The sequence below is a fragment of the Elaeis guineensis genome, chromosome 1 (genome assembly GCF_000442705.2).
Source record: "Elaeis guineensis isolate ETL-2024a chromosome 1, EG11, whole genome shotgun sequence".
NCBI lineage: Eukaryota > Viridiplantae > Streptophyta > Magnoliopsida > Arecales > Arecaceae > Elaeis > Elaeis guineensis.
The window spans coordinates 153,361,198-153,388,368 of NC_025993.2; the positions used below are offsets into that span (position 1 = coordinate 153,361,198).

The following is a 27,171-nucleotide window of genomic DNA, read 5'->3' on the forward strand; positions in this document are numbered from 1 at the left end:
CATGCACCCAGCAAAGAATGAATGCAAGGTGATGTCTTATTTTCTTCCATTATTTTTAGACTTCGATTAGATGGCTTAAATGAATCTATCGAGTATGGTTTCGTATATCAATCTTTTGAGAGAATTCCAAAGATATTCAGCAAGTTGACTAACGACAAGCATCATTAATTTACATTTTCAATAGTAACCAAAAGTGAGATCCATATCCATGAACCTAACAAGTTTTCATGAAAAATTTCACTACAAAACCATGCAAAATCAAAAGAGTTGCAGAAAACAGGCAAGGATATTCGCTTTGCTTTTATCTTTCCTGAATAAAAGATCGTAACATTCAAGCATTAGCCTTTTTAATGTGCTAAAATAAACATCTAGCAATGGTCAAGGTGTAAATAGGGTTAGCGAATCTATGCTGTCAAACTCGGAGAAATGCTTGGTGAACTACTTTACAAAAGAAGCTCCGTAGACCTATGAAGATAAAAGAATATGCATCCTGGACCTAGTCAATGTCATGCTGCTGAAAAGAGATATCCTGGGGCTGTAGAAGAAGCATAAGCAAATCAATAAGATTATAAGCCATAGCAAAAGATCCATACATGTATTTACAGTTTTCTCAAACAAAAAGGAGAAGTATTATTTACCCAGGTACAATAAAATTAACTCGCTCTAAGTTATATACATCACTCCAACATGTCAAGGTAAACTAGGCGAAAGGGAAGGCTTTGCCACCTTGAGCTCTCCGCAGTCACTGATATAAACTGTTTTCAGAGGCCGATTCCACATCGTGCGAGCTATCTGAGCTCTCTCATCACCAATGAACTCAGCAAAATCATTGAACTGACGAATCCTTTCAGCTGGCTTATAGGTGGGAATGGTAGCTATAGTAGTAACAACATCCAGTCCTGGAATAACAGTCAAATCATCAGAGCTGCTCTTTGCACATATTGCTACTTTAATAACATCTGAAAAATAAAGTGATAGTCTATTTCACAAGATAGAAACTATACATTATTCATCATAAGAACCAACCAATCTGTTCAGTTGATAGAAAGGAACAATATTGCAGCAATCTTGACAATCAAGTAAAAACCTAAAAAGGAAATTGCTCTATACATAGAGAATATATGAGTGAGGATTGACTCCTCAGAAAAGCAATGGCCTTTTCACTTCAGTTGAGAATTTATAAATTGCAGGGTTCCAGTGAGTGTAAATCTGCCAAATCCCCTGCTTGAGGTCATGAAGTCTTCCTTAGACATGATATCCAGGGTCAATTTTTAAGGAAAAACAATATGACACTAATTAAACAGCAAGGCAACACAAGAAAGGAGCATACTGTAAGATATTTAAACTACAGAACACAGGAAACTTTAAGGATATGTTCTTTATGAAGTTCTTACTCGCACCATCTGCAATCTCCTTAACCTGCCTTGTCACAGGTAATCTTCTGAGCTGTTACATTATCACAAAATGTAAATCTTCTGCAGCATCAGCAAAATTAACTGGCTATCCTAACAACAATGATGCCAGTCTTTCTTTTCTTTTCTTCTTAGCACTTTACATCATCTGCTCTTACAATTCTAAATAGCATCTTCTTAAGAAGCTGAGAATGCTGGATAATTTCTGACCTTATCAACCTTCAAGCCAAGCACGAGAGCACCATATTAAAAAAAAGATGGTTGTGTATGGCCAGATTTTGAACTGCTCCTCTGTAATAACTACCAACTAAGAATCACCAATTCCAGCATTTCAGACATCCAAGTGCATTACCAGATTGTTCAATTTCCATTAATATTACCAGCAACAGCAAGGAAAGTCTTGAACCTGGAAAAAACATATATGCTACCCAAAAACCAGTCTGTCTCTAGGTCGGCAGAATGATCAGATAAAATAGTGACTCCATCCATAGAGGAACTAATCAGACACAATCCAACCCTCACTTAATCACATGGTTTTCATGGTCTAAAGCTAGGCCTGTTTTGAATCATTTGGCTCCAAATAGTCATAAACCGATCCAGATCAGACCAAACCTAGCTTAGAAAATCTTTCACTCAATCATAGAACCATATAAAAACAATAGAAGTGGTTTAAGCATATGTGGATAATTATATCAAGATTGAAACTTAGAAGAAGGGATCACAAAATTTGTGTATTGAACTCGTAGTTGAACTTGTCTACCACCTAAAGTGTAGTCTAATTCACAACTAACCAATGACTAACAACCAATCAACGAAGACAGTTATCACATCCAAACTCACAATGACAAATAATGATCAAGCCAAGCTCTGTTGCTTGCTTATGGAAATTACATTTTGCTTTCTGCTATACACATCGCAAGAAGGACCTCCTTTCTCATATGAACCTAACAAACCCAACAAAGATCAAAAAAGAACAAAATAAATATGACAAATGGTTTCATCAAAGAGAATTTTGAATATACGCTTTATGATAGGCCAAATTTTGAAATGCCGCTTTAGGCACTTAATAGAATTGAATTCTATAGAATTATTTGCATCACATGACATTTGTATCAAGTATATATGGACAGAAACATTCAAGCATGCGACTCAAAACAGATACTCAGTAATGTAGAGGGTTATACAGAAACATCTTTTTCTGGGTTTTTATAAAGGTTAACATGGTACTGACCATTTGAGAAACTCAGGTGCTTGCAGAAATCATAAATCAGACTTTGCAACAAAATGAAGAATTTCGTCACCAACATTTCAGTACAAGTTAGCATTCTTCCTCCAACTTGAGTCATAAAAAATATGTTTTTGAATAGTAGAGAGGCGATTTCCATACATTAAATGCAAACATTTTTCAGCTGGTACTGAAACTGACTCACCTTCAAGCACGGTTCCGAAGACAATGTTCTCATTGTCGAGTTGCGGGCATGGGCCGGGACCCGTCGTTACCAAGAACTCCACATTGTGGTAATTAGGATTGAGTCTGATCGCCTCGTCATCGTCGTTTTGGGACAGGCACAGCGAGAGAGTTCCCGGCCTCAAGTGCTTCAGCTGGAACGCCCTCGGGTCGACCGTCTCCATGTTCCTCGCAAGCTCCAGCGGCGGACGGACCTCACCCTTCTCCCGTCGGCCCTGGCGGCCGGCGACGAAGAACTGGCCCTGAAGGACCTTGTGGACGAGGGTGCCGCGATAGGCGGCGGAGGCGCACATGGCCTTGAAGTTGGCTACGGTCTGGGGGAGGAGCTTGCCGTAGAGGCCAAAGACGACGCGGCCGAGGGGCTCGGGGTCGGGGCAGGCGGCGAGGTCGGAGCCCAGGGGGCGGTCGGAGCGGAAGTAGCTTGGGCAGAGGCTGAAGTCCATGTAGACGCGCTCGGTGACCGCGGCGGATAAGGGGGAGGAGGGAGCGGGGGAAAGGGCAGACGCATCGGTGTCCGCGGCGGCGGAGAGGGGGAGGAGAGAGGCGGCGGCGGAGGAGGAGGAGAGGAGGAGGAGGGAACGGCGGTTGGGGAGGGGGTGGGGATTTATGGGGATGGGATTAGGGGTAGGGCTTTTAGAGAGGGGTGGTGGGGAGAGGAGGCAGCGGCAGCGGTGGTGGTGGAGTTGGGGAGGGAAGGAGAGAGCGGTGGCGGGGGAGCCCATGGCATAGAGTCGTGGATGACATGGTGTTGCCCGGATGAGGAGAGAGAAAGATGGAGGAGAGAGAATATCTGTGCGAGTCCTGTATAGGAAAAGAACAGTGTATAGTAACAATTGACTTTTTTTTTTTTTTTTTTTTGCGTAAGAATTGATTTTTTTTTTTTTTTTTGGGGTGGGGTAAAGAACAATTGGTCTTGAGATCGAACGGTTTACTTTGGAAAAATGGGTTAGAAGTAACAGCTCGGTTTATTTTACCTAACCCATATGAGTGATGGAAACTAAATTGCCTTTGAATTTTTTTTTTGGATGGAGGGGGGATTATAAGTTTTTCCAAAAATTTAACATAATTAATTATTTTTAAAAAATATAAAAATGATGACAATCATGGAGATAATAGTGATGGTAATGGAGGTAGTAACGATAATATTAATGTTGGTGGTGACAGAGACAGCGAGGATAGTTGATATGGTTATAACAATGAACATTGATGATGTAGCAAAGGCAACAAAGATGGCAGCTATAGTATGGCAGTGGGTGACATTGGTGGTATGGTAAAGATGCTGATAGTATATTTGATCAAGAGATTATTGAAACTCATCCATAAAATATTTTCATGTGCAATAGCGGCTCATGATCTTTCATCTCATTCTTTTTCTGAAGATTAAAATAATTTGTATGTAGAAAGGGGTGAAAGTGGCTCTCATAGGTCTAAAAGAATGGGATGGCATGGGGCATGAGCATTATTTCCACCAAAATCTAATCATGAAAAAATAGATCTCATCCATGTTTTAGGTTAATTTGGAAGTGGATTAACAATTAGTATTAATTTGATATTTTTATCAAATTTTCTATTTCTATCCCCATGTTGAGATTTTTCTTAAGAAAAGGAAAAAAACTTAGAACCACACATTTGGAAAAGCGAATTGAAACTTTTTTTTTTTAATAGAAGAGAATTGTAGCTTTTCCATCTGTATATAATCTCATGCCATTTACAAGATTTTGTTTTTTCAACGCTCCCCTCCACCCCAATGAAGTGCTAATAATTTGTTAGGGGGATTGTTGTTCTTTCATTTTATCATTTTAATCTTTTCAATTATAATATCTTTTTTAATTTATTATTATTTTATTAAAAAAAAGAGAAAATTAAATACAACTCTAAAAGTAGAAATTATTAATCAAAATATCTACAAACATATAAAAGTATTTGTTTAAAATAGAAGATTACAATCATTCATAGTGCTGCACAAGCTTAAATGCATTGTATATGTTAATCTATGAACAAAATAAATCATGATATCATATTTTCTAGGTTAGTGTGGATCCGAACAAATTTATGCCCTTATGTAAGAATCTATGAACAACTTCACTTTCTATATTTTTTACTGATGACCATAGAACTATAACATAATCACTATACATCAAAATAACAATATATGAAATACAAAATTAATAATAGACCTCCCTTGCATGTATTAATTATGTTTTTAATATACTTTATAATATTTCTATATGATGCCTATAGAATCATAGATTACAGGGTAATGAAAGGTTATTTTGCTCTAGCTTTGTGAAAGTCCAGTGCAAATCCAATTTCTCCTCTAGCATACCATGATGAGGCCCCCTCTCTTCTTCTTCTCTCCTCAAACTTTTCCCTCTTCTCTAATAATTGCTAGACTCAAAACCTACTACTTCGATCTCATCAACCATCAAACAAGACACCCACCTTAAGAAGAGAAAAAGATAGGTGTTATAAAGAGGGAATTCGACTTGCTTATAAGTAAAGACAAGACTTTGAATAAAGTACCAAAGATTTTTAAGTCTACAAACTTCTTTAAGTTTGTTCATAACACAAAAAATCTTTTTAAGTCTTTCAAAAAATAATTGCACTCTCTGTTGACAGAATAGTCGGAATCATCTAGATATAGTTACGAGACAAAAGTTCATTCTGATGTTTGAAAAGAATAATTTGAGAACATATGTGCTATGGAAGCACCATACCAAAGGATATAAGGTGGACGAGAAAAAACCGAGTCTTAGGTTTGATCAAAGAGTTGCATTTTTTAGTTCAACGATAAGGTAGAGCCTACCAAATGAAGAGAAAGAGAGTGACCGCTAGAGATATTGCGTCCCTTTATTAGTAAGTTATTTTTGAGATTATTTTCTTTGATAGTTTTAGATATTTTTTTTACAATAAGTACATGAATGACCTTCTTAACTTGTCACATCTCAAATCTAGTATCCGAATCGGATACGTGATGGCCGCATACTCCTTAGGGCAAGACCCTAAAGAATATGCAAGGCTAACAAAGAGGAGAAATTTAGGGCATATCTTTATTAACAATGATATATTTTTGTATAAAAAATATGAAGGTTTGGAATGGAACATGAAAGTTTATTTGACCCTCAAAAGTAGAGTTCTCACGTCCCTTAAAAGATAAAGGTGTCTGACTTGAGAGCTTTGGAACTTCGACTCTTAATTTATCTTTCAAATAGTTGCATCAAATACAAATCATATACGTGGGAATCCCATCTATAGAATTCAACGCCAGACACTCTGTAGAATGACTCCTCCAAGGGTCTAGACTCTAGTAAATTAGGCTAAGTCTCCCAGTGAGAAAGTTTCACCCTCTTTATTTGGTTGCTTTTTCTCTCTCGACACTTCATGAGCATAGATCTTCAGCACTTACCACAACAAAGGTCACTTACTGAACATCATGATGGAGTCTTGAGCTACCCCATGTACACCATAGACACATCCTACTTCAACTACTTCTTTGATGTATTCTGCACTCCTGACTCATCTCTAACTTCGCCGCCACTCTTCATGATAAGAATCAACTAGTAATGATAAGAACCCTGAAAGAAATTGATGGAAAGAGAAATGGCCAAAGACAAGGATCGTAGTATTCCATAATTCAATATATTAGTTTGGGCATAGTTTTTTCTTTTTTTATTTTTTAAAAAATTGAGGGGCCTTCATTATTTTTTTTTGTAATATCTCTTTTTGTAATGGACAGATTTTTCAAAATTTTTTTTTTTAGATCTCTCTCATATAATTAATATTTATATCTTTCAATATAAAATTTCTGATGAGAAACCTCTCATTTTTCATCAAAAAGAAAAAGGGGCTGCTTTCTATCATCTGAGACCATGCTATCTGCTCTCGAGTGGCTGCCAAAACTTCATCGGCTCCACAATTGCGATGGGATGGGAATAAGTATTGGGGAGTTCCCCCAAAGTACTCAGTGTGTTCATTGTATGAAGAATTAACAATAACTTCCTTGTTGGTTTTAATTTTATTTGAGATAACAAATAATTGCTATATCAGTATTTAGTGTTGCAGTGCAAAATTACACTTTCATTGGTGGTCCCTAGTTTCCTAGTATAACAAAACACTGCCACCAATCTACCATGGCGGATATGCTATGCATTTTTTCCTCCTCAAATAAATCTCGATCTACTCAACTTTCATATCAAGAATATTTGCCAGATGAGATTATAGTTATGAACATCTAATACTTAATCACAGCCGTTTATATAAACTAGGTACGGTCCATCTGAAAGTGTTTATTCATTGGAGCTCAACATATTTATGAAAAATTTTTGGATAAATTTAGTTTACCACATGCACTATAGATAAAGCCAATGAAAAAAAAAAAAAAAAAGTCCCAACAGTATGTAGAGGTGTGTTGATTAAACAGTGATGTGTTAAGATAGCTAAAAGATTAAATAATAATATTTTAAAATAATTATAAAATTTTTAAATTTAAAATATTAATAAAATATTTTTTTAATTAACTTTTGAACTATGTCTAACCAAGAATCACTGGTACTTACGTTTTTGATGAAGAATCTTTCGTACTTATGGCTGTCGAAAAAAACTCGCTAGGGAGCTCTCGCCCTTTCTAAGCGGCTCCCCTTCGTCTTCGGCCAACCGACCGGAGGTTACCGAGATGTCTGCCGACGCCCCTCCCACCCCCGGCGGGATCGATCTCGGCCAAGCCCACCTCCACGATCGCTTTCCTTCTCCCTCCTCCCTTCGCCTCAAAGAAGCCCTCAATTCCTGCTCCCAGGTACGAACTCCAACCCCACTTCCGTCCCAGTCTTTTTCCTTCTCCTCACCGCCTTCGTTCCCTCCCTCTCTTCGCTGTTAACCCTAAATTATACCATCTTTGTGGATCTCCTCACCGTCACAGTCCTTCGAAACTGGCGATTTTGGCAAGTCCGACACGGCCGTCACTGCCGTAGTCGACCTCCTTAATTCCATCGTCGAGCCTCCGCTGTCCGATTGGGAGAATGCCACTCCTTGCAAGAGAGCCTCGGAGGAGGCACTTGTCGAGATCCAGAGCTATCTCTCATCCCCTTCTTCGAATCAGGTTGTTTTGAATTTTTTTTTTTTTGGTTATCATATCCGATTATTTATTCTCGTAGATTACAGAATTCAATTACATTGTTTATGGCCGCAGATGGCTGTTGATGCACTCTCTCTCGAGCTGCCGAAAGTGGTGGCAAAGTTTGCAGCTTTGTCGGATAGGTGTCGGGAGATCGCGGAAAGCATTATCGACTTCCTCGTGTCCAGCTGTAGCCCACGCGACATGCTTTCGATTCTTTGTGAGGTGGGTACTCTAAAATAAGCGATAGCATGGTTTTGTATGGATACCGACCGGACTTGTAGCATCGCTCTGCATTTTGTTAGTTGTTTTGGACATATAAAGAATTGCACAACAGAATTGCTCAGTATCTTTGTTTCCAATAATTCTTGCTAATTGTTTCTATATTCTATGTTTACCATTTTATTATCTGGTTTGATAACATCTTCATGTTTCTAAAATTTAGGCAATAGATGCCCATATCAGAGAGTCACAAGAACAGACTTATTTTATTCTTCTCTTGAGCAGGCTCTCGAAAGGTACATTCTCATGGCTAGTCACTATATGATACAAGTATCTTGTGAAGATATCGGTAACTGTTGGATTTTCATACATTATATGGTGTATGAAATGAATAGTTTTGCTAAGTAATCCAACCATCTTAATTATGAATTTTGTGGGCTGTGCTTGTATATTTTTTGTCATCATATGATACTCTCTACAGTCATCTTCAATTGTCACAGTTATTTTTATGGCAAGGAGTAGTTGCATATGCAAAACCTTTGTTAGGTCTATGCTTCAGGTCATGCACATGGTTAACCAATATATCACTAAAAGATGTCTAGAACTATACACCTCAATATCTGTTACGATTATGGTCCGAATTTGTTGTTATAACTAATTATCATTGCATCTGTCTTGCTTGTTATATTGTTTCATACCTGGTACTTGGTTCCTATCCATGTCATGCAAAATTTTTAAGTACTTAAGGAATCTCCTATTTATGTCATGCAAAAGCTTTTTTTTGTTTTTTTGTTTAGCCAGCTGGCTCGTTTTCACATATTGCTAAACTATTTTTGGTTGGATTCTAATTATGATGGTAATTTCAGTCCATCATTTGATAATAAAATGTATTGATTTATGTCTTCTGAATAACCATAGTTTAATACTCCAATCTTACCTTTTTGTTTTGGTTATTAATTTTCTCCATAAGTTCCAAGATTATCATGCTTTTTGTGACAACAAAAGAATTTTTTATTTACCATTTGCTAGTCATTTGAATTGGTTATGATCTACAAGATCTTGAGCTCGAGCTGCAATTCTATTCAAAATGTGATACACCATATGGAATTTTATGTATTGATAGCAATTAAATGTTTCTCTGTTATTTCTTTGTTTGGTGTCAAAACTTATTGAAAAGACATGCATGCACGTGCCCATGTGTGCACTTTGTTTTTGTGCATATATATAATTGTTTGATGTGTTTGCCAATGAATTTAGATTGGTTGTCTATTACTTTTTTGCTTTGCATGATTCTTTAGCCATCTTCAATTTGTTGGCTCAGTGTTAGATCACACTCAGAGGCGTCATGTTGAGCAAGTAAAGGTGGCGATCCCTGTTATTTTGAAAGTTTTGAATGCGATCTCATCAGTGTCTAATGATGAAGATAAAGATTCCCTCAATGATTTGTTTGGTGCAGCGATAAGCATAGGCACATCCATTCAAGCAATTTGTGAAAAAATGGTTTGCATCTTTTTAGTTGTTGCAACCATATGCACACTGATCTTTGTTCTTATGGCCTTGTTTATGTAGCTCATCTCTTTGTGGTGTGCAATAGGTGGGAACTAGACAGGAAGAACTTTGTGCTATACTTGGTCTTTATGTCCTACAAAACATGGTTGAGTACTATCAGATCTTTTTATTCAATCTGCTGTCAAGCTTTCTTTCCAGAGCTAATCCTTCAATATCTGCTCCTTTGTTTGTTGTCTTTTATAGCATGACATGGTAAATTCTGAATTTGTTCTTATTTTCAGGCTCTTATATCCAAAAGTATACAATCACATGTTGTTTCAAGCTGCCGTTCGCTTGTTTTACAATTTTCCAAGTTCCTCCCATTTTGTGAGCTCTCCTATTTTGGCCTGATAACTGGATGTGATGTGGCTTCAATTACTGATGAGGTCTCTAAAGGTAACTTCCATCTCATATGAGGTCATCCTAGTTTATAACTCTGAGCCTTTGCTGCTAATATCGCTACCTCCAGTCCCTCTTTTCTGATACATCTTCTCCAAAGTGATGTAGAGGATGGCGATGACTTCATGGCCTGCTTTTCCTTTGTCATGAGTGGAGCAACTCTTGCAGGTATTATCTTACATATTTTACCTTCCACTCTTCATGTACTTTCTTTTTGGTTATTCTGTAGTACAATGCCAGTCATCTTCTTCCATTCTCCTTGTTGAGTCTATAATATTTATCTTTGTTTATTATGATCCTCATAGTGATTTGGGGCCATATCTCTGATGAAATTGCAAAAGCTGCTGGAGAACAGTTAATTTCTGTCCTGAACAAAATCCGAAATGATCGTACTGTAAGGTGGCAAGCTATTGGGATGTTCAAATATATACTCTCCTCCATTGATTATCCCTGGGAAATAAAATCTCACAGTGTAGAGTTACTGTTGTGTATGATGGAAGGAATTAATTCAGAAGAGTCCAGTGATAACCATACGGATTTCTCTTGCTTTATGCCCAGTCTTTTTTCTTCTCTCCAGGTAGCATTTTCTTATTTCCTTGAAGTCTGAAGTACCTAATTAAATTAATTTAATTGCTCAGTTCAAAGAAATATTACAGGCTGTTGAAAGAATAATGATTGGCGCTTCAGATGCTTCATTACGGAAGAAAGCTTATTCTGCATTAAGAAAAGTATGTTACTAATTACATGTATATGTCCAATGTTTTAACTTCTGCATGCTAGTTGTCCTTATACACTAGTTGTCTCATTGTGAAAAGTGTGTTTAAAATTGGTCTGTTTTGACCTTGTTTATGAATTAAGAGTCTTATGTTTTTTAGATGTTATCGTATTAATCAATTACAAAGTATATAAAGATGCTTGGTACAAAGAGAATGATCTTAGGTAAGTTTTTTTTGGGTAGGAGGGACAAAATCTGGCATTGCCAAGCTAGCCAGTCCTCTTGATTTTTCACAATAAATTGTGATTTGAAAATCTTCAGACTGAAGCTCTTAAATGTTATTCAGCAAGAAGCTCTTATAAAATATATGTCCATGTCAAGCTCTATTTTAATTAATTTCATCTCAAACTAAAAATGGAACTGAAATTATATTGAACACTAGATGATTCTCTGAATTCTTCAACAAGAAATGTTTTCCTTCATTATGAAGCATTTCGTGCCACTAGCCTCAGCAATGCTTCTATTTTTTCGTTTATGCATGTACTGAGATGTTAGAATTTAAATGATGTATATGTCTTTACTCTTTCTTGGTATTTCTGTGAACTCCTGTGCTGAGATGTTAGAATTTAAATGATGCGTCTGTCTTTACTTTTCTTGGTATTTCTGTGAACTCCTGGTTCGTGCAACAAAGTTTTCCCAACAAGTGTTTCACCGGATGGCTTTTTTCTTGTTATATTTATTTTATTTATATGTCAGGGCATATTTATGTTCTTCAAAATTTTATTTATAAGCATCCTTTTCCATATAAAATGTGGTCAGGTAGTCTCAGATATCCCATCTTCTCACCGATTTGACATTTTAAGGGCTCTTATTACAAATAGCAACTCGCCTTCCATGGTAAGCCTTGTGAAGCAAATTGATTAGCTTTGTAGGCACAAATACTTGTTTCTTATTAACACTTATAATTGCATTTACACAACAGATTGCAATTCTTATTGATCTTGTGAAGGAGGAAATTCTCAAGGAAGTTCATCAAAGTGACATGTCTGAAGATAATAAAATCATTCACATACAAAATACAAATGCAGGTTCTCCATTTTGGAGCTCTCATGCCCTTGACATAGTGGAGCTGATGCTGAAGCCTCCTAAAGGGGGTCCTCCTCCCCTCCCTGAGCATAGTGAGCCGGTACTACATTAAATTTTATGTTGTTATGGAAATTATATATTGTTTTAGGATTCCTGCATCCGTCAGCAGGTGCATGAAAACCTTTTTAATTAGTTTGGACCAACACTATTGCATATCTTTTTGATGGCTTAAATTTCTACTTCTCATCATTTGATTGAAACATCTTAAATATTAATAGCTCACTATGGTTTAAAATGAAAAAGATTTAAGCATTTTACATCTTTCCCTCTTGGAAAGATCTTTTACGAAAAGGTTAACTTTTTATCAGATTGACAATGCAGTGGGTTAATTGACTGTATATGAGATGCAATTCTGGAATCTCCAATCCGCCACATGGAAGGAAAAGGAATTTCTTACTGTTCACAAAGGATTTGGAGTATATCCTATTGAGATCTGTGATAGGAGGGTATCATTAATTAATCCTTTGAATCCACAGCACCCAGTAGGACGAAAAATACATTCTGTTGATCACCATTGAGAATGGGGAATTTGATAGAACCAATAATTAACCGGAACCAAGAGACCTTAGTTAAGTGTTGAAAGAAAAGAAGACCACAAACCAATATAGAACCTTGAATTTGATAAAATGCTGACTCATATTCAATGACTTAACCAAGGGCATTGCTCCAATAGAAATTGATGAACAAACACATGATTTCAGGATTTATGTCTCGTACATTTTCTTAACATGGTGCCTGGTTCCGGGGCTTAGAGGCCCGTCATTCCTGGTCTATGGACTGCAATGTTCTCTGTATTTTAATTTTCCACTTCAATAACATAAGCATCCATTATACGACATGGGGATCAATTCTGTTCTCCTATTCCATTTTAATTATATATGGTTATTTTATCTTAAAGTTCACTTTGACAACATGAAGTGTATACCATACCAATCAGATCAACAAGTTGGTCATGCCAAATTTATGGATTTAGAGGTTCTTTTCATTTTTTATTGGTGTGAGGCACATTGTCTAGTTTAATGACATGGGGGTGGATTTTGGTTAACTACACAAGTTGGAAAACATTAAGGTTATTTCATATCAAATAGGCACAGAATTATGCTCAGGATATCTGTAGCTGAATTCAGAGAACTAATTCCAGACTGAGGGTTTGACAAGGTCTGAAAGAAAAGGTTGTTACTTTGTCTAGTTGAAATCATATAGGAATCTTGCTGATTCAACCCCTTGAGCTCTAGGTGGTTTGCACACAATTGAAATTCTGCCCTTTGGGCTTGTTTAAATTGAACTTGGATTTAGTCCTGCTGGTTCAATCATAAGAAATTAAGATTAACACATTGAAGCCACCAACTTTAAACATGAGTTTATTCCTCTTGGATCTAGTTGTGTGCAATTAGAATTTGTCCTCGGACTCCTGATAAGTTAAATATAGGATTAGTTCTTGGATTCTAGCCAAGTTAAAGTTAGAACAATTAAACTTGGATTTTGTCCTCTAGTCTGGCCCATACGCATCTGTCTGGATTTTAGTCTTCTGATCAAATCCTAGGCATGGATTTGGTCCTTCCAATCCAGCCATATAACTAGATTTAGTCTTCTATATATGAAATGACCTCCCTATTGTTAAATCAGGTCAAGTTCAAAAGTTTTATGTAAAATGAGTTGAGATTGATCCCCTGCTGTTAAACTACAGAGAATGAATTTGTATGCCATGAAGAGGACTTTCTGTAAATTTTACAATAATTTGTACATTGCTATACACCAGGGTTATGGCCCAAAACGTGAGTGATTAACAAAAATTAATTATTTATATTTATCTATTTTTGTTTCACAAATGGCTGGATTAAGGCATCATGGTTGTGATTGTGTTCTTTTTCTTTCAGTTCTTAACTTAGGCCTCTCTATCGAAGGTTCTCCATTCTGAAGGGATAATGATGAGTTCTTCGATTCGCTAGAAGCCATGGGCCTACACAGATAATAAAACTTCTCCCAGGTTGAACTTGGCATTCTAATAATCTAAATCCTTTGTGAATCATGTTTCTTCCCAAGGAAAGCTTTTCCTTCAAGGGGTAGAAATTGTGATCTGACAACAAAGTGCTGTGAGACAAGTGACATGTGATCAACCATAGGACCTGCTTACCATTTAAATGAGATATGTGATCACGAGCAAGTCACAAGGGTTATACCTATTTTTTAGATAATGTGCTTGCTTGTCCTAAAATGAAAATCAATCTTTGCTGATATTTTTTTAGTTTCCAGGTATTATTCCAAACTATGATAATGCCCACGTTGTAAAACATGTACCCTTATCTCTCTTTAGTGTGCTTGCTTCAATCAGGCATTTGTATCAATATGTTATAAGATACTTATTTGCTTGCACGTGCAGGTACTCGCTGCTCTCAACTTGTTCAGGTTTATTTTGATAACAGAATCTACAGGTATGTTACACACTAGTTTGTGTATTTTGAATGAATGTGCTTGGTATGTCTGTTTATCTTATTTCTTTTTTAGATATTTCCACTACGTGGCCTGTTGCTTAGAAATTTCTGCGTTTTATATTTTGATCAGTGATTTTCGAGGTTGACCAGACTAAGTTGAATTCAACAAAAATAAAGCACCTAATACGCTTGCTATTACCCTATGAGAATCCATTTTGATGTTGTTGTATGACCATACACCTGTGATATATTTTAGTTGGCTTGCTATCTTGCTCTGTGCACAACTATTGTTCGTGTCAAAATTTGAAATCTTGGTTTTGAATAAGAGTTCTACTAAAACATAGGCTAAAATGTGCCATCTTTATGCTTAGCTTGGAATAAACTGGCCACAATCAAAATTGTTTAAATGACCATGTACGGCCAGCTGAAAAGAATTTGGCAGAATGGTATATTTTGGTTTAAATCATTTGGAAACTATTTATGCATACACTAAGCTTTTCTTTGAAAAAGGAAAACATTTGACAATACATGCTTTGTAATTGTCAGAGTTACAAGCTTTTGAAGTAAGAAGTGCGTACTCTCTGGCTAATGGGTTTTACAATCCTGTTCTACTCAAATCTACACATTTGTGTATGGATCTGTATTAGTTGGTCAAGTCACCCACTATGGTGTCTTGGAGCATCGAATCTCAAAGTTTATCTTTTGATTGTTATATCATTTGTCCAACAATGTACATGTCTTTTGCCGCCTTCCTGTGTTTAATTAGACATCCACATCCGAAGTTTCAAATCATGACTTTCATGTCTTTCATGTTTTATTTCTTTTTTATCTTTCCCTGGTCCTTTTTTTTTGGTTGGTGGGGTGGGGAAGGGATCTTTATTCGTTCCTTGAATTGTGATGACTAAAGAACAAGATGGTTTTGTTAAATGTCTAATGGCTCTAGCATTCATGGATTGACTGCAGGAAAAACAAACCACACTGGTATCCTCTCAGCAAATACGTTGCATAAAGCTTATTCAGAGTGGCTCCTACCTCTACGAACATTGGTCACAGGAATTCGAGCAGAAAATGAGAAAGATGACAGTGAGATTGCGGATCACATTCTTTGTGCTTTAAATCCTGTTCAGCTGGTATTATATCGTTGTATTGAATTGGTTGAAGACAAGCTGAAACATTCTGCATAGGTTTAATTTATATAAAGATCTACGGACTTGTTTCCAGTTTTGTCACCTTTACATTTCGTGCTTATTGTCAGTAACAAACACCAAAATCTTTACACCTCTCTGTACCATTAAACAAAATCTTTTAGCATACAATAGATTTTGACATTAGATTTCTATTCATGATGAAACGATCAGCCCTTGTTGCATGTCAATTAATATGGAAGAGTTTGCTGAGAACTCCGGTTAATGCAGCTGTATAGGCTTTTCCTTTAGAAGTTTATCAAACAAGAGTAGAGAGCCACTGCATTTCCCTTTTGTGCCCAAGGTTTGTAGCTAAATTTGGAAATGTCTACTGTATGGTATTTCACGGTGAAAACATATTGCACATTGGACACGATGTATTCCTTTGCAGTAGCCCTCCTTACAGGAAAACAGCCAGCAGACTTTTTAGCAAGCACTGTTTTGGCCTTACACTTGTTATTTGTTTCCCTGAATCTAGAGGGGGTTGGCATGTTAAGTTGCCTCTTAAGCAACATCAAGTTAGGTTACGCACAAGAATGTAAGAACTGATTTTATATCTATAAATTTACAATAAGGTAGTAGTTATACTTGGTTATCAATGAAGGATATACCATGAACCAGTATGTGTATGCATGGATGGGGACGGATGAAGGGATGCATTACTGATCAACATTATCTGGAAAAATATTTTGCATTGTTCAATGGAGTCAATTTCTTAATATTTGTAATCTTTATGATCTTACACTGAGCATCTAGCTAGTTTCCATATAACTGACTCTTTGTTATTGATCTCCCGGAACAACTTGGTTTTGACCGTTGCTTGGACTTAGAAGTCCTTTTGAGGCTTTTTTCCAGTTTCTGGGACTAATAGCAATTCCTTTTGTAGTACTTGTTACTAAAAAAAGTTGTAAAATATGAAGTACTTGAATGATATAAACCCTGGGGAGGGCCTTCATGACAGGATAGCATTGTCGCTGAAATGTTGATCAAGTTTGAGCACGTTTGAACATTTGATCGGGTCTGCCTGAGGATAGATTCCGGGTATAGACTCAAACATGACCCACAAGTCATGGCAGCTACTCTGTCTCCCTTTTTTTTTTCTTCCTCCTCCTCCCTTTTTTTAAGCCTTCTAAATAAGATGAAAAGTGGTTATGTATTTTACAAATAACATGGAATGATTCTAGTAACAGCCCTGACACAATTTATTCCTCCCGAGAGGAGCAGATGCATTCTGCTGAGACTCAGCATGTACTCCAAGAGCATCCAATTGGATGATAAACTTCTGCTAGAAGCCTTGGAGAAGGTCCTGCAATCTTCATCGAGTTCTCTACCTTCAACTCAATCCTCCTTCCTTTGAGCTTGATATGTGGTTCTTTATGCTAGACATGGCTGGCTAGCAAAGACAAGGTCGCACCAAAGAGGTTACGTTTTAACAAAGGCTCGTAACTCACAAATTTGGTGGTTACCATGCATGGTAGCTGGTCCTGGACGTTATTATATATAATTTTTGTGAGATAATAAGAGGAAGATACGTAAAAGTGGTCGCAGGCTTTATCAGTATTCAATGCCAAAATGTGGGGTTCGTGAGTAGAAAAATGGTGATCGTATAGTTTTACCCGCAAGGAACGTCGAAGGTTGCTTGGAAATAACGTGAGCTCCGATGGAGCCTCCAAGAAAATCCCATCGAGGTAGGGGATTCAATAAAGCGGAATATGTCCAGAATATGATTAAAAAGAAAGTAACAACATGCTGAAGTTCGTGAAATGAATAGTTAAAATATATGCAAAGTTGATAGAGAGAGATTAAAGTGATTAGCCAGTAATTTAACACTTCTTATCACAAGAGTTGCTAAGGATGATGAAGTTTGTTTATACACGCAGAGTAGAATCAAGCCATAATTTGAGGTACTGCGAAATTATAAGCATCCGGAATTTAATTAAGAGGACTAACAATTGAGTTAGGTTTAGTTCCTGTAAACCTAAAGCATGCATTTTTAATGAATCTTTAGGCTCAGACAAGATCTGTCATTCTGTGAGCCTTGGTCTAGCTTATATTAACATGGTTGAGAATAAGAGCCAACAGAATGGTTTCAGACGCCTTAATTACATTGTGTGCATGATAAGAATAATCCTACTGTTGCTACTGTGTCCTCGATGTTTGCAAGTAAATAATTATTTTTACATCAATCTGTGTAAACATAAATGTTTATTCAAAACAATATGCAAAGTATTTTTTTTTTCATCTTTACAGTAACATGAGTTTACATTTATCATCCCTTGAGTTTCATTATAGCAACTATTCATGTTCTTTGGATTTCATTTGGTAAAATTCCAACCAATGGTTGGACTGGGCAACGAAGACTGTTGCCTATCCCCATCAAAAAGACCGTTGTCTACTTGCATAAAAAAAAAAAGACCGTTGTCTATAGTTCGACCGCCGAAAAGAGTAACGTTGCGGTGCTGTTGCAATGGGATTCGAGCGTAACTTGGAACCATGCATCGGAAAACCAATTTGATCTTTAAATTGACCACAACTTAAAGCAAGACTCATGGAAGACTCTTCATAAAATTCACACATTAGGATATAGTTTTTATCTGAACTAGACTACTACTAGTAAAGAAATTTCTTAAACTCTATTTTAATAAATCACGAACCATCTTATTAGAACATTATTTCTAGTTACATAAAGGAGGAGGTAGCAATCCTAATAGAACTAGGACTTATGATGGAAATCCTTGGAGATCGATCTCATCATTTTCCTCACATAATCTGAGGGTGGGTAAAGTAAAAACGTATCTCTCCAAGATCTTTAGTAGACCGTGCATCTATTCAACTACAGATTGGGGAAGTACAGAACTTGATTGAAGCTACCAAGGATGGGTCGACAACATTAAGTACCCTTATTATCCTAGTTAAGTTTGTGATTTTAGTTGATTCATGAGCATTGGATCCCTGTTAAGTTGTAACTACATCATTATACCAGTATTGATCCTATGTATATTGGTCTAACTAATAGTTCTTCAAATACTTCATTCAAGGGCATCGTTTGCACTAGTGATTTGGGAGCTATTCGGATGCCTGAATGGTTTAAGATGAGAGTGGGAATCCTGAAGCATACAATCCTAGAAAGTATGTGATGGCAGAGATCAGATCTTACAAGAAATTATCCTTGTAATTCAAGGATTTTGCACCAACCTCATCTCTCCTGTTGTTAGTGTTCTAACTTTCATTACAAGGAATTAGACTAGATTTCAATAGATGAATTATGTGTGGGTCCCAATTTGTGATTGGCTTGCAATTAACCTGATTTAAGCAGGTTTAGGTTTAGCATAAATGGATCCACATCACAGACAGATTGACCTGATTTAAGCTGTTAATCATATGGGTTAGGAGTTAGAGTCATTATCCGTTTAGCCATTCTAACCCATTTAATAATTGAACCAAGCCATGAGTCGACCCATTTTACCAATTTAATATCTATTTAACTTGTTTAATTTATTTAAAAATCCCTATTACTCTGATTTAACCGCTTATGTTCTTCGCGAATGTTCTAAGGAAGGTTTCACCTGATCACATATACAATAAAAAGAAATTTCAAAATTTCAAAAGGTTTCACCCATCTGTATGATAAACGAGTTCATATTGATATATATTAATCCAAATGCCACCCCTACACTCAAGGGCTGGCAGTGTAAAAGGAAGGAGTCCCATTTATGTTGAGACAAGAAAATCCAGATGGTTGACCCACAAAGGTTCAAGCTCAGAGTCTACACAGCATCAGTTGGCCGTGTGTTCTAGCTCAAAGAAGGATCCAAACAAGGAATATTTCTTTTAGTTGAAACCATAAAACACAAGAATGGATCATTCATTGCATAACAAAAACCTTATGATTCAGAAACAAAATCAGTTCATTTTTTTCACAAGATTACTTTCACTAGAGTGATAAAATAATTACGTCTCAAACGAATAGATTTGTGATATAGCTGCAGAAACATGGGAGCATTAAAGTCCAGATGGTTTAGCCACAAAGGTTCTTCCGATTAAGCGGCACAGAGTCTACACAACATCAGTTGGCCGTGTGTTCAAGCTCAAAGAAGAATCCAACAAGGGATATTTCTTTTAATTGAAACCATATAAGAACAGAAGAACGGATCATTCCTTGCATACCAAAAACCTTATGATTCAGAAAAAAATCAATTCATTGTTTTCACAAGATTACTTCGACTAGACTGATAAAATAATTACATGTCTCAAACGAATAAATTTGTGAAATAGCTGCAGAAACATGGGGGCATTAAATAACCAACAAAACAAATATGCTTCCTCTCTGGTACTTCTTTTGAGGTGCTAATTCTACTGCCTGTGCCCTCTCTATCAGCTGTCAAACCTCCACAGTTTTTAATGACCTCTACCGAGCTCTTTTTTATGTACAGTTGGGGTTGTCAAATGAGTCAGCAAAGCCCCGCCTCTATAAATCCAGCACGGGTTCATTGAGATCAGGTAGGACGAAATCTCCGTGATCCTGTACAGGAGAAGACAGGGCAATATGGTTGGATGATTCAGGCTGCTTCGTTTCTATGGGCACCATAGAAACCGTACGCTTCATCTGCAGCAACTCCAAGCTCAGCTACACGAAACAAAAAAGGCTTACTAAGAAACAATTTATTTTTCAGGGTTTTAGTGACTAGATTGGCATGAATAAAAATCAAGTCATGTGGTAAGAGAAACAAAGAAGGATGGAACTTTGACAATAATCCTCCATAGAAAGTTGTTTATCTCGATGTATGCTTCCAACTTGACCTAAGATATAGCTAAAAGCATGCTTATGACAGGACTAGATAATTAACATGAAGCCGTTAAATGCTAGATCTACTGGTGAAATTGATCAATAATGTCAAGTCGAATATCCACTACCACTGCTGGCTTTACCACTTAAACAATTCTTAGAGGAAATCTACAGTCTCAATGAACTTTACATTGTGTCAAATGCTATTGCTAGGAAAATTGAACAACTAAGAGATTAAGCTAAAAAGGGCACATCTTAAGTTGAAGAAATCATGGCACTTTTAGTAGCAATGCCTTAACCAATCAACCTTCTTCTAAGAGGAAATTGTTAGATGATAATGGTGAATTTGTTTTCTGTTTAATCCATTGCATCTAATAAGCATCTCAGTGTTGCAGTAAAGAAGTGCATCTACGAACCTAGTAGAAAATTAGGATTCCCCAAATCTAGCATCTTTGTGTTCCATTTAAGACAATAAACCATGAAACCTAGAAGGATATGAAAGTCATATATAAACGAACTAATTACAAGCATAAGTTTTAGAAGGTCCGTGCCAGTGAAATGTCATGACAGGGAGGCATTTTAGGCACTTAGGTGTCCTTACAAGCAAACTAGCATAGTTGATGCTGCTAGACCACCCAGATTATCTACAATGTTTGCACACAGCTATAAAACTAATTCAATTAAAAAGAACAACTTTAGGCAGAGACCACTGCCACTTGGCTGCCCTGACGTCCAGTTGGTGGTGTTAAAAACTCAGAGGGGAAGAACTAAAAATGCGTCATCTACTAATCATTATATATAATATATAGATGACCTGATCGACCGAAAGAATACGATGAACAAGGCAAGTTATCCCATTCATGATATTCAGCTCATACAGGTTATGAGAGCATATAATAGCACAATGTATCCCATAAAGATTGTTAACAATTGTTCTGCTAATAAAAGCAAGAGTTTCATCTAAGCACCCAACATACATAGTCAATCTATGCTCATATCACAAAAGGAATGGCAATGCATCACATCAGGAACAAGTTCCACATGGATCCTGATCTACATTAAATATACATTTGCATAATCAAAAGCTGCATGCACATCTGTGAAAATTTGGAGGTGAAAAATACTGAATTGATCTAGATTTTGATAGCCTTTCCGGTGCATGTTCATTATTCAGCGTACGGCTAACAGATCCGCCTCATGTGGTCATGCAAATAGTGCAACTCAAGTCATATATCCTTAAGTCAGCTATAGAATATAACAACGTCTCTTCCGTCATGTGATCACGTCCACGGCCAGGCTATGGCCCAGCTGATGTGTTAATGAGCATACATAAGTATGGATAAATGGCAATTCAGGCTACGACATATAAATCCCCAAGCACGTTTAGCCATAACGGAAGTCCGCGGTCCGTGAGTTATTTAATTTACCGGATTAGCCCAAACATATTATCTTTCAATGCAAACTATGGCCTTCACATGATGTCTTTGGCTTGGAAAAAAGACAGCCTAGACCTTTTTCTCGTGATGACGAGTCAGGCGCCTATTGGTTCGCAAAGTGGGTCGCGTGGACACAAACGCGTGGGCCCCCACATCCGTGCCAATTGGCACATGACAGTCACACAGCCGGGTTCGGGTTGTATCTTTCGCGCGGAAGAATAATAGATCTTGTTACGCGACGTCACCCATCGGATCACGCTCCGCACAGCTCTCAAAGAACCCCTAACCCCCCATTCATCCGCCTACGCAGCGAAGCAACCATCGCGCGATGCAAGTGTGGCTTCGCGCGAAGGAAAGTGAATCGTCCTTTTGAGCGAAAGATACAACCCTGTCCCCGTGCAGCCCCTTGAGATCGGACAGGGCTTATGAAGAAGGAAAGAGAGAAAGCTATAACCCCGAGAGAGAGAGAGAGAGAGAGAGAGGGGGTGGTACGGTCACCTTCAGCCTCCGGTTCTGATCCAAAAGCGCCTCGTGATCCTTCCGCTGCTCTTCCACCTCCTGTTAACGTATCCATCCCCATTTATTTTTGTCAGCGAGTATTCCAAGCCAGCCAGTAATCATATAAACCTCTCTCCACGCAAGAACCACCAGAAACAACTGATTCAAATGGAAAGAAAAAGGGAAAAGAAAAACATACCTTTTGGAGCTTTTCTCTCTCTTCAAGCAGTGCTTTCTCCATAGCCTGGAGCTCCGGGATCGCCTGCTCACCCAACCCAAAAGGCCCACTCTATTTTAATTAAAACAATTAATAATAATTAATAATATCCAATAGGCCCTTAGGTCAGCTTTCCCCACCACCCCCATCTTCCACCCCATCCTATAACCGTCCATTGGGTCGGTAAGGGGTGGTGGGTCGTGCAAACTGCATTTAGTCGGGGGCATTTTCAATCCTTACCTCTTTCGGCGGGTAAACTTTCCTCCGGGTGGAACATTTATTACTGGTTGGTTGGGCGAGAAAAATAAAAATGAAAACGGCAATTAGAAAGTGCGGCTAACCTTTTTCTTGCCCGAAGGTTTGATGGATTTCCGTGCCGGAACGCTCGAAACCAGCGGCGACCGCTCGCTCCAAACCACCTGAAACACAACACGCCAAATTAAAACGAGCCAACAAAACACCGCTACATGTCAGAGAAAGGGTTCCAGACACCACGGATCCGATCTACAAACTAAACCAACCCAAACACCGCCTCTCTGCTGCTAAGATGGCCACGTGGCGGTTTGGGGGTCGTTTGCAGATAGATCAGACGCTAGGGATCCAGCGCACCAGCACCATCCATTTCGCCACCCGGCTTTGTACACGTTGCAGCGGGGTTTTAATCTAAAACCAAGTTCAGCCCTAGCAAAAACCAAACTTGGACCTGACGCCACCCCGACGAAGACCTTTCCTCCCAATTTCTCCCGGGAATAAATATCATTTTATTATTTATATTTTAATTTTGGGATGGTGGGGCCCTGACCACACGCGAAACGTCGCAGGACGATAAAGAGGGGGCGTGAGCGTGGAATTTAAACAAGTAAATCCTTTCATCCCCCCACCCAAACCCCCACCCAAAAAAAAAGGGGTAAATCCGGTCGTTTTGGTCATGTTAGAGTGCCAGCAGGACTTCGACTTGGGGATGCGAGCACGCTCGCAGCCCAAGAAGAGGGACGGACGGGGAGACCGGAAAGGGGCAGCGGTCGGATTGGGAGCCAAACCCAATTTCTTTGTTTCACTGACAAAAATACCCCTCCGAATAACTGGTCAACTCCGAGAAAATATTTCACCTGATAAATTTTTTCAAAAGTTGAAAATAAAAGAACGAAAAAGCTAAAATTAGAAGAATAGTGAGATCGGTGAAGGAGATATTGGATTTCGAGGCAAGTGATAGGAAATTCCGGAAAAGAATAGCGATAAGAATAAAAGAAATATGTGGAAGAAGGGGCATGGGAGTCCAACCGGCGTACCGCAGTCAATTTCGGTTCTTCGGAGGAGTATTTTCGTGATACGAATGAAGAAAAGACTAGAGAGAGAGGGGATAGGAGGCGGAGTCTGACCTTCGTTGGACGAGGACTGTCACCGCGCACGGCGAGGGGCTCGCCGAGCCTCGGCCGCTTCACCGCCGGTACCTCCTCCGGCGAGCTCGGCCCGTTCTCGCCGCCACTCGTCGACGTGCCAGATCCGCCACGATAGTCGAGAGGCGACGGCGGGCTGGCCCTCATCTTCCCGTTCACCTTGGCCGCCGCCAGCTCCTCCTCCTCCTCCTCCCTCCTGGCCTCCAGTATCCCCGCCATCGCTATCGTCCGGGACCTCTTCCCCTTAGATCCCCAGTACAGCGGCGGCGGGGGCGCCGCCAGCGGCAACCTGCCGTTTTTGAAACTCATGAGCACTTTGGCGGCGGTAACGGCGCCCTCATCTTCCGTGGCGTGGCCGCAGCGATCGTCGGGATCGTCGACCTCGGCCATGGAAGCTCGGAGAAACCCTAGAGAGAGAGGAAGTCCAGAAGAGAGAGAGAGAGAGACAGTGGAGGATTGGATGGGAGGAACGAAGTGGGGATGGAAGCCCAAAAACCTTTTGGGGTATTTATATTGAGGGAATAAAGCGCAATAAAATAATAGGGGGCGTCCGGACCCCTCCCTTTCTGCCAAGGGCTAACTGCCTGTAAGCGCTTGCCCGATCGGACGGTATTGCCCCTAGTTAACAGGCACGGCAGTCCCACCGATCCGAGGGTAGTTTCGTCTTTTTATCTTAATGGCGGGAGGATTAGGAAGTAGAGTTCCGTGAGACTCGGACGGAGTTTTAATACTGCCAGGTTTAGAAGTTATCGTTAACTCGCGCTGCGGTCCGTTATCCACAAAACCATTTCAACCAATTATGATTCTTTACGGTAGATTTGATACAGTAGAATTTTATCTTAATTTGGTTGCTTTTATTTTCTTTTTTTTTTTTTATAGGGTTGCTTTTCTTTTTTTTAAAAAAAAAAACTCCCTCCATCCAATATATATATATATATATGGAGTTAAAATCGAGAATATGTCGTGTCTCAGCTACGGCAGAAATATTGGAATTTTTCCTAAAAGTGCACAGTTCCTTCTCACCCCGTTTGGCAGCAAAAATCAGGTCAGTTTATCAGCAGTCACTAAAGCGGTCAAAATGGAAAGACATATTTATTACATTCCGTGTCGAGCCACATGGCGTATAGCATGCGACAAAGACTACTGACTGGGGGATGCACAGCCCACTTAAACTACAGCTAATGGTTTAGTGTACCAGTACCAGCCTCACTGTCTTCTCTAAATAAATAACAAAAAATCAATAACAATAAAAAGATATTCTTTTATCAAAAATAATCAATTGAGTGCAGCTAAGGGAACGTACAACTATAAAATGCATATTGTTTTAGTTCAAAATTTCAACTGCAATACTACAGCGCCATGCCAATTATGCCACTTCCATTATATATACAGCTGCTTATTTAAAAAATAGGACACTATACTATTATTAAATTTATTATTTTTTTTTTTATTTTAACTTTTTCACTTCAGAAGTTATTTTTCTTTTTGTTACTTCAAAAGTAGCTATTTTACTTTTAGCCATGTAAATTTTTGATATTTTTTTTTATTTTTTATCAAAAGAGTGGTATCTTTTTTCAGAAATTCTTGCTACTCTTAACATGATTATAAAGAATCTTAATACTTTTAGCTATATAAATTTTAGATATTTTTTTTTTATTTCTCATCAAAAGAATGATATTTTTTTAAAAATTTTTTGCTATTCTTAACATTATTATAGAGAATCTCATTGCTGTTGCTCAAACATCATAATAAGTATGCTTGCATATATATTCATCCATTGATCAAATCAAATATATAATTATGAAAATAATTTTCAGGGACTCAAATGATTGATATGCACATATGATAGCTTATATGTTTTTCTATATCTCTATGAATTTAAAATTTTTTACTTATATTGTATCATTTGATTTATGTACTGAAATTGATAACATTCGATATTTTACATAATTATATGCAAAAAATTGCTTTTTGGCTTTGTCTTTAGTCAGATTTCTCTTATCTCTTGGGGTCTTCCTCCACTAGTAGTTTTTTTATTTTTTTAAAAAAATTCTATCTACTCTGGTGCGGTGGCAGGCAAGCTTGTAATTCTTGGCTTCAACGAGATTCCTTATGATTTTTTTTAAAACTATTATTATCCAAAAAATAATCAAATTTTTAATGACTAAAACTGCTAGCAAACCAACTCATCTAGGAATCACAAACAATATCATGTGGATCTATGATTTAAATTATATAATTTTCCACTATAGAAATAATCACAAACCAAGTCCTCGGCCAAGAAAGGAATCAATATGCAAAACTAAGTTATTTAAAATAGAACAAGTAAATAAACCAGGGGGCCTATAGCCATTTTTTAAAAAATTTTAAGAAGTAGGCTATGGCTAATGTTAAGAGCAATATTATGTAATCATAAAACTCAATATTTTTAATGTTAAGTACAATAACCATGCAAAAATGAAACTCAGCATTTTTATCTATGTACATAATTTTGCTCCATATAAGGGCGGTTTTAAGGTAGCTTTCCACCTCACAATCAAGTCCAATCCTTTAGGGGCCTTTTTTTTAAAAAAAAAAAGAAATAATACATAGAAAATTTGTATAAAACCACTTATGCATGTAGATGCAGAAAAAGATAGACTTTGTTCTCTTGTGTTTCCTTTTCACTAGAAAAAATTCTAAAAAATTAAGAAAGCTACAAGTTTGAAGCATTTTATACTTTGGTTCAAAAAACTAGTAATGTGACGGGTAACTAACAATGCTAGTGACAAAGGGATGCAACTATTGGTCGGTCCTTTAGATATCAGAATTTGTTTGTGTTCATGCTAACAAATTGAATATTAATATCTTTGTAGATTTTTTGATGGATGTTAAATCATTCTACCTAATTTTCCCATGTTAGAATACGCATTGCATTCTGATGGTTAAATAAAACCTTGTTCAAGTAAGAAGATACTAAAATAATTATATTCCTTATTGCATTGTGACAACTGTTATAATAGTTTCAGAGGCATCATGATATAGTATATATAGTCATCATTATGTTATATATTAACAACAAAAATTCAATTAACAACCGTTATCAGCATTTTTCTAATTTTAATGTTACTTGTATAACAAAAATGACAAAGGTAATCCAACTTTTCTCTTCTTTACTTTTTTTTTTTTTTTTTTTTTCAGAAGAAGATAGGTCAAAGATAA

The 27,171-nt window shown here is 37.6% G+C and overlaps 3 protein-coding genes across 6 annotated transcripts; 1 reads left to right on the plus strand and 2 right to left on the minus strand.

Annotated features, from left to right (window-relative positions):
• Nucleotides 1–549: 549 nt before the first annotated feature.
• Nucleotides 550–3,627, minus strand: LOC105039383 (peptidyl-prolyl cis-trans isomerase CYP28, chloroplastic). The gene is made up of 2 exons (XM_010915523.4): nucleotides 2,843–3,627; nucleotides 550–899 (listed from the first exon to the last, which is right to left on the minus strand). Exons 1-2 carry the CDS (start codon nucleotides 3,600–3,602, stop codon nucleotides 691–693), a joined length of 969 nt encoding a protein of 322 aa, XP_010913825.3. The 5' UTR covers nucleotides 3,603–3,627; the 3' UTR covers nucleotides 550–690.
• Nucleotides 3,628–7,447: 3,820 nt separating this feature from the next.
• LOC105039082 (aberrant root formation protein 4) lies at nucleotides 7,448–15,672 on the plus strand. Of its 3 annotated transcripts, XR_830831.3 has the most exons (15): nucleotides 7,448–7,672; nucleotides 7,796–7,975; nucleotides 8,066–8,215; nucleotides 8,436–8,508; nucleotides 9,534–9,712; nucleotides 9,807–9,866; nucleotides 10,003–10,156; nucleotides 10,268–10,327; nucleotides 10,465–10,736; nucleotides 10,816–10,887; nucleotides 11,694–11,771; nucleotides 11,857–12,060; nucleotides 13,898–14,007; nucleotides 14,401–14,452; nucleotides 15,416–15,500. XR_830831.3 is itself a non-coding variant. In XM_010915078.3 (14 exons), exons 1-14 carry the CDS (start codon nucleotides 7,553–7,555, stop codon nucleotides 15,634–15,636), a joined length of 1,875 nt encoding a protein of 624 aa, XP_010913380.1. In that variant the 5' UTR covers nucleotides 7,448–7,552; the 3' UTR covers nucleotides 15,637–15,672. The 3 variants fall into 3 exon arrangements, 1 of the variants encoding a protein (XP_010913380.1); XR_012134760.1 differs by lacking the exon at nucleotides 15,416–15,500 and having other exon boundaries at nucleotides 14,401–14,453; XM_010915078.3 differs by lacking the exon at nucleotides 13,898–14,007 and having other exon boundaries at nucleotides 15,416–15,672.
• Nucleotides 15,673–19,929: 4,257 nt separating this feature from the next.
• LOC105039083 (uncharacterized) lies at nucleotides 19,930–24,461 on the minus strand. Of its 2 annotated transcripts, none has more exons than XM_010915080.3 (5): nucleotides 23,953–24,461; nucleotides 22,915–22,992; nucleotides 22,556–22,645; nucleotides 22,357–22,416; nucleotides 19,930–20,263 (listed from the first exon to the last, which is right to left on the minus strand). In XM_010915080.3, exons 1-5 carry the CDS (start codon nucleotides 24,358–24,360, stop codon nucleotides 20,105–20,107), a joined length of 795 nt encoding a protein of 264 aa, XP_010913382.1. In that variant the 5' UTR covers nucleotides 24,361–24,461; the 3' UTR covers nucleotides 19,930–20,104. The 2 variants fall into 2 exon arrangements, with proteins under 2 accessions (XP_010913382.1, XP_010913383.1); XM_010915081.3 differs by having other exon boundaries at nucleotides 22,556–22,618; nucleotides 23,953–24,458.
• Nucleotides 24,462–27,171: the final 2,710 nt, after the last annotated feature.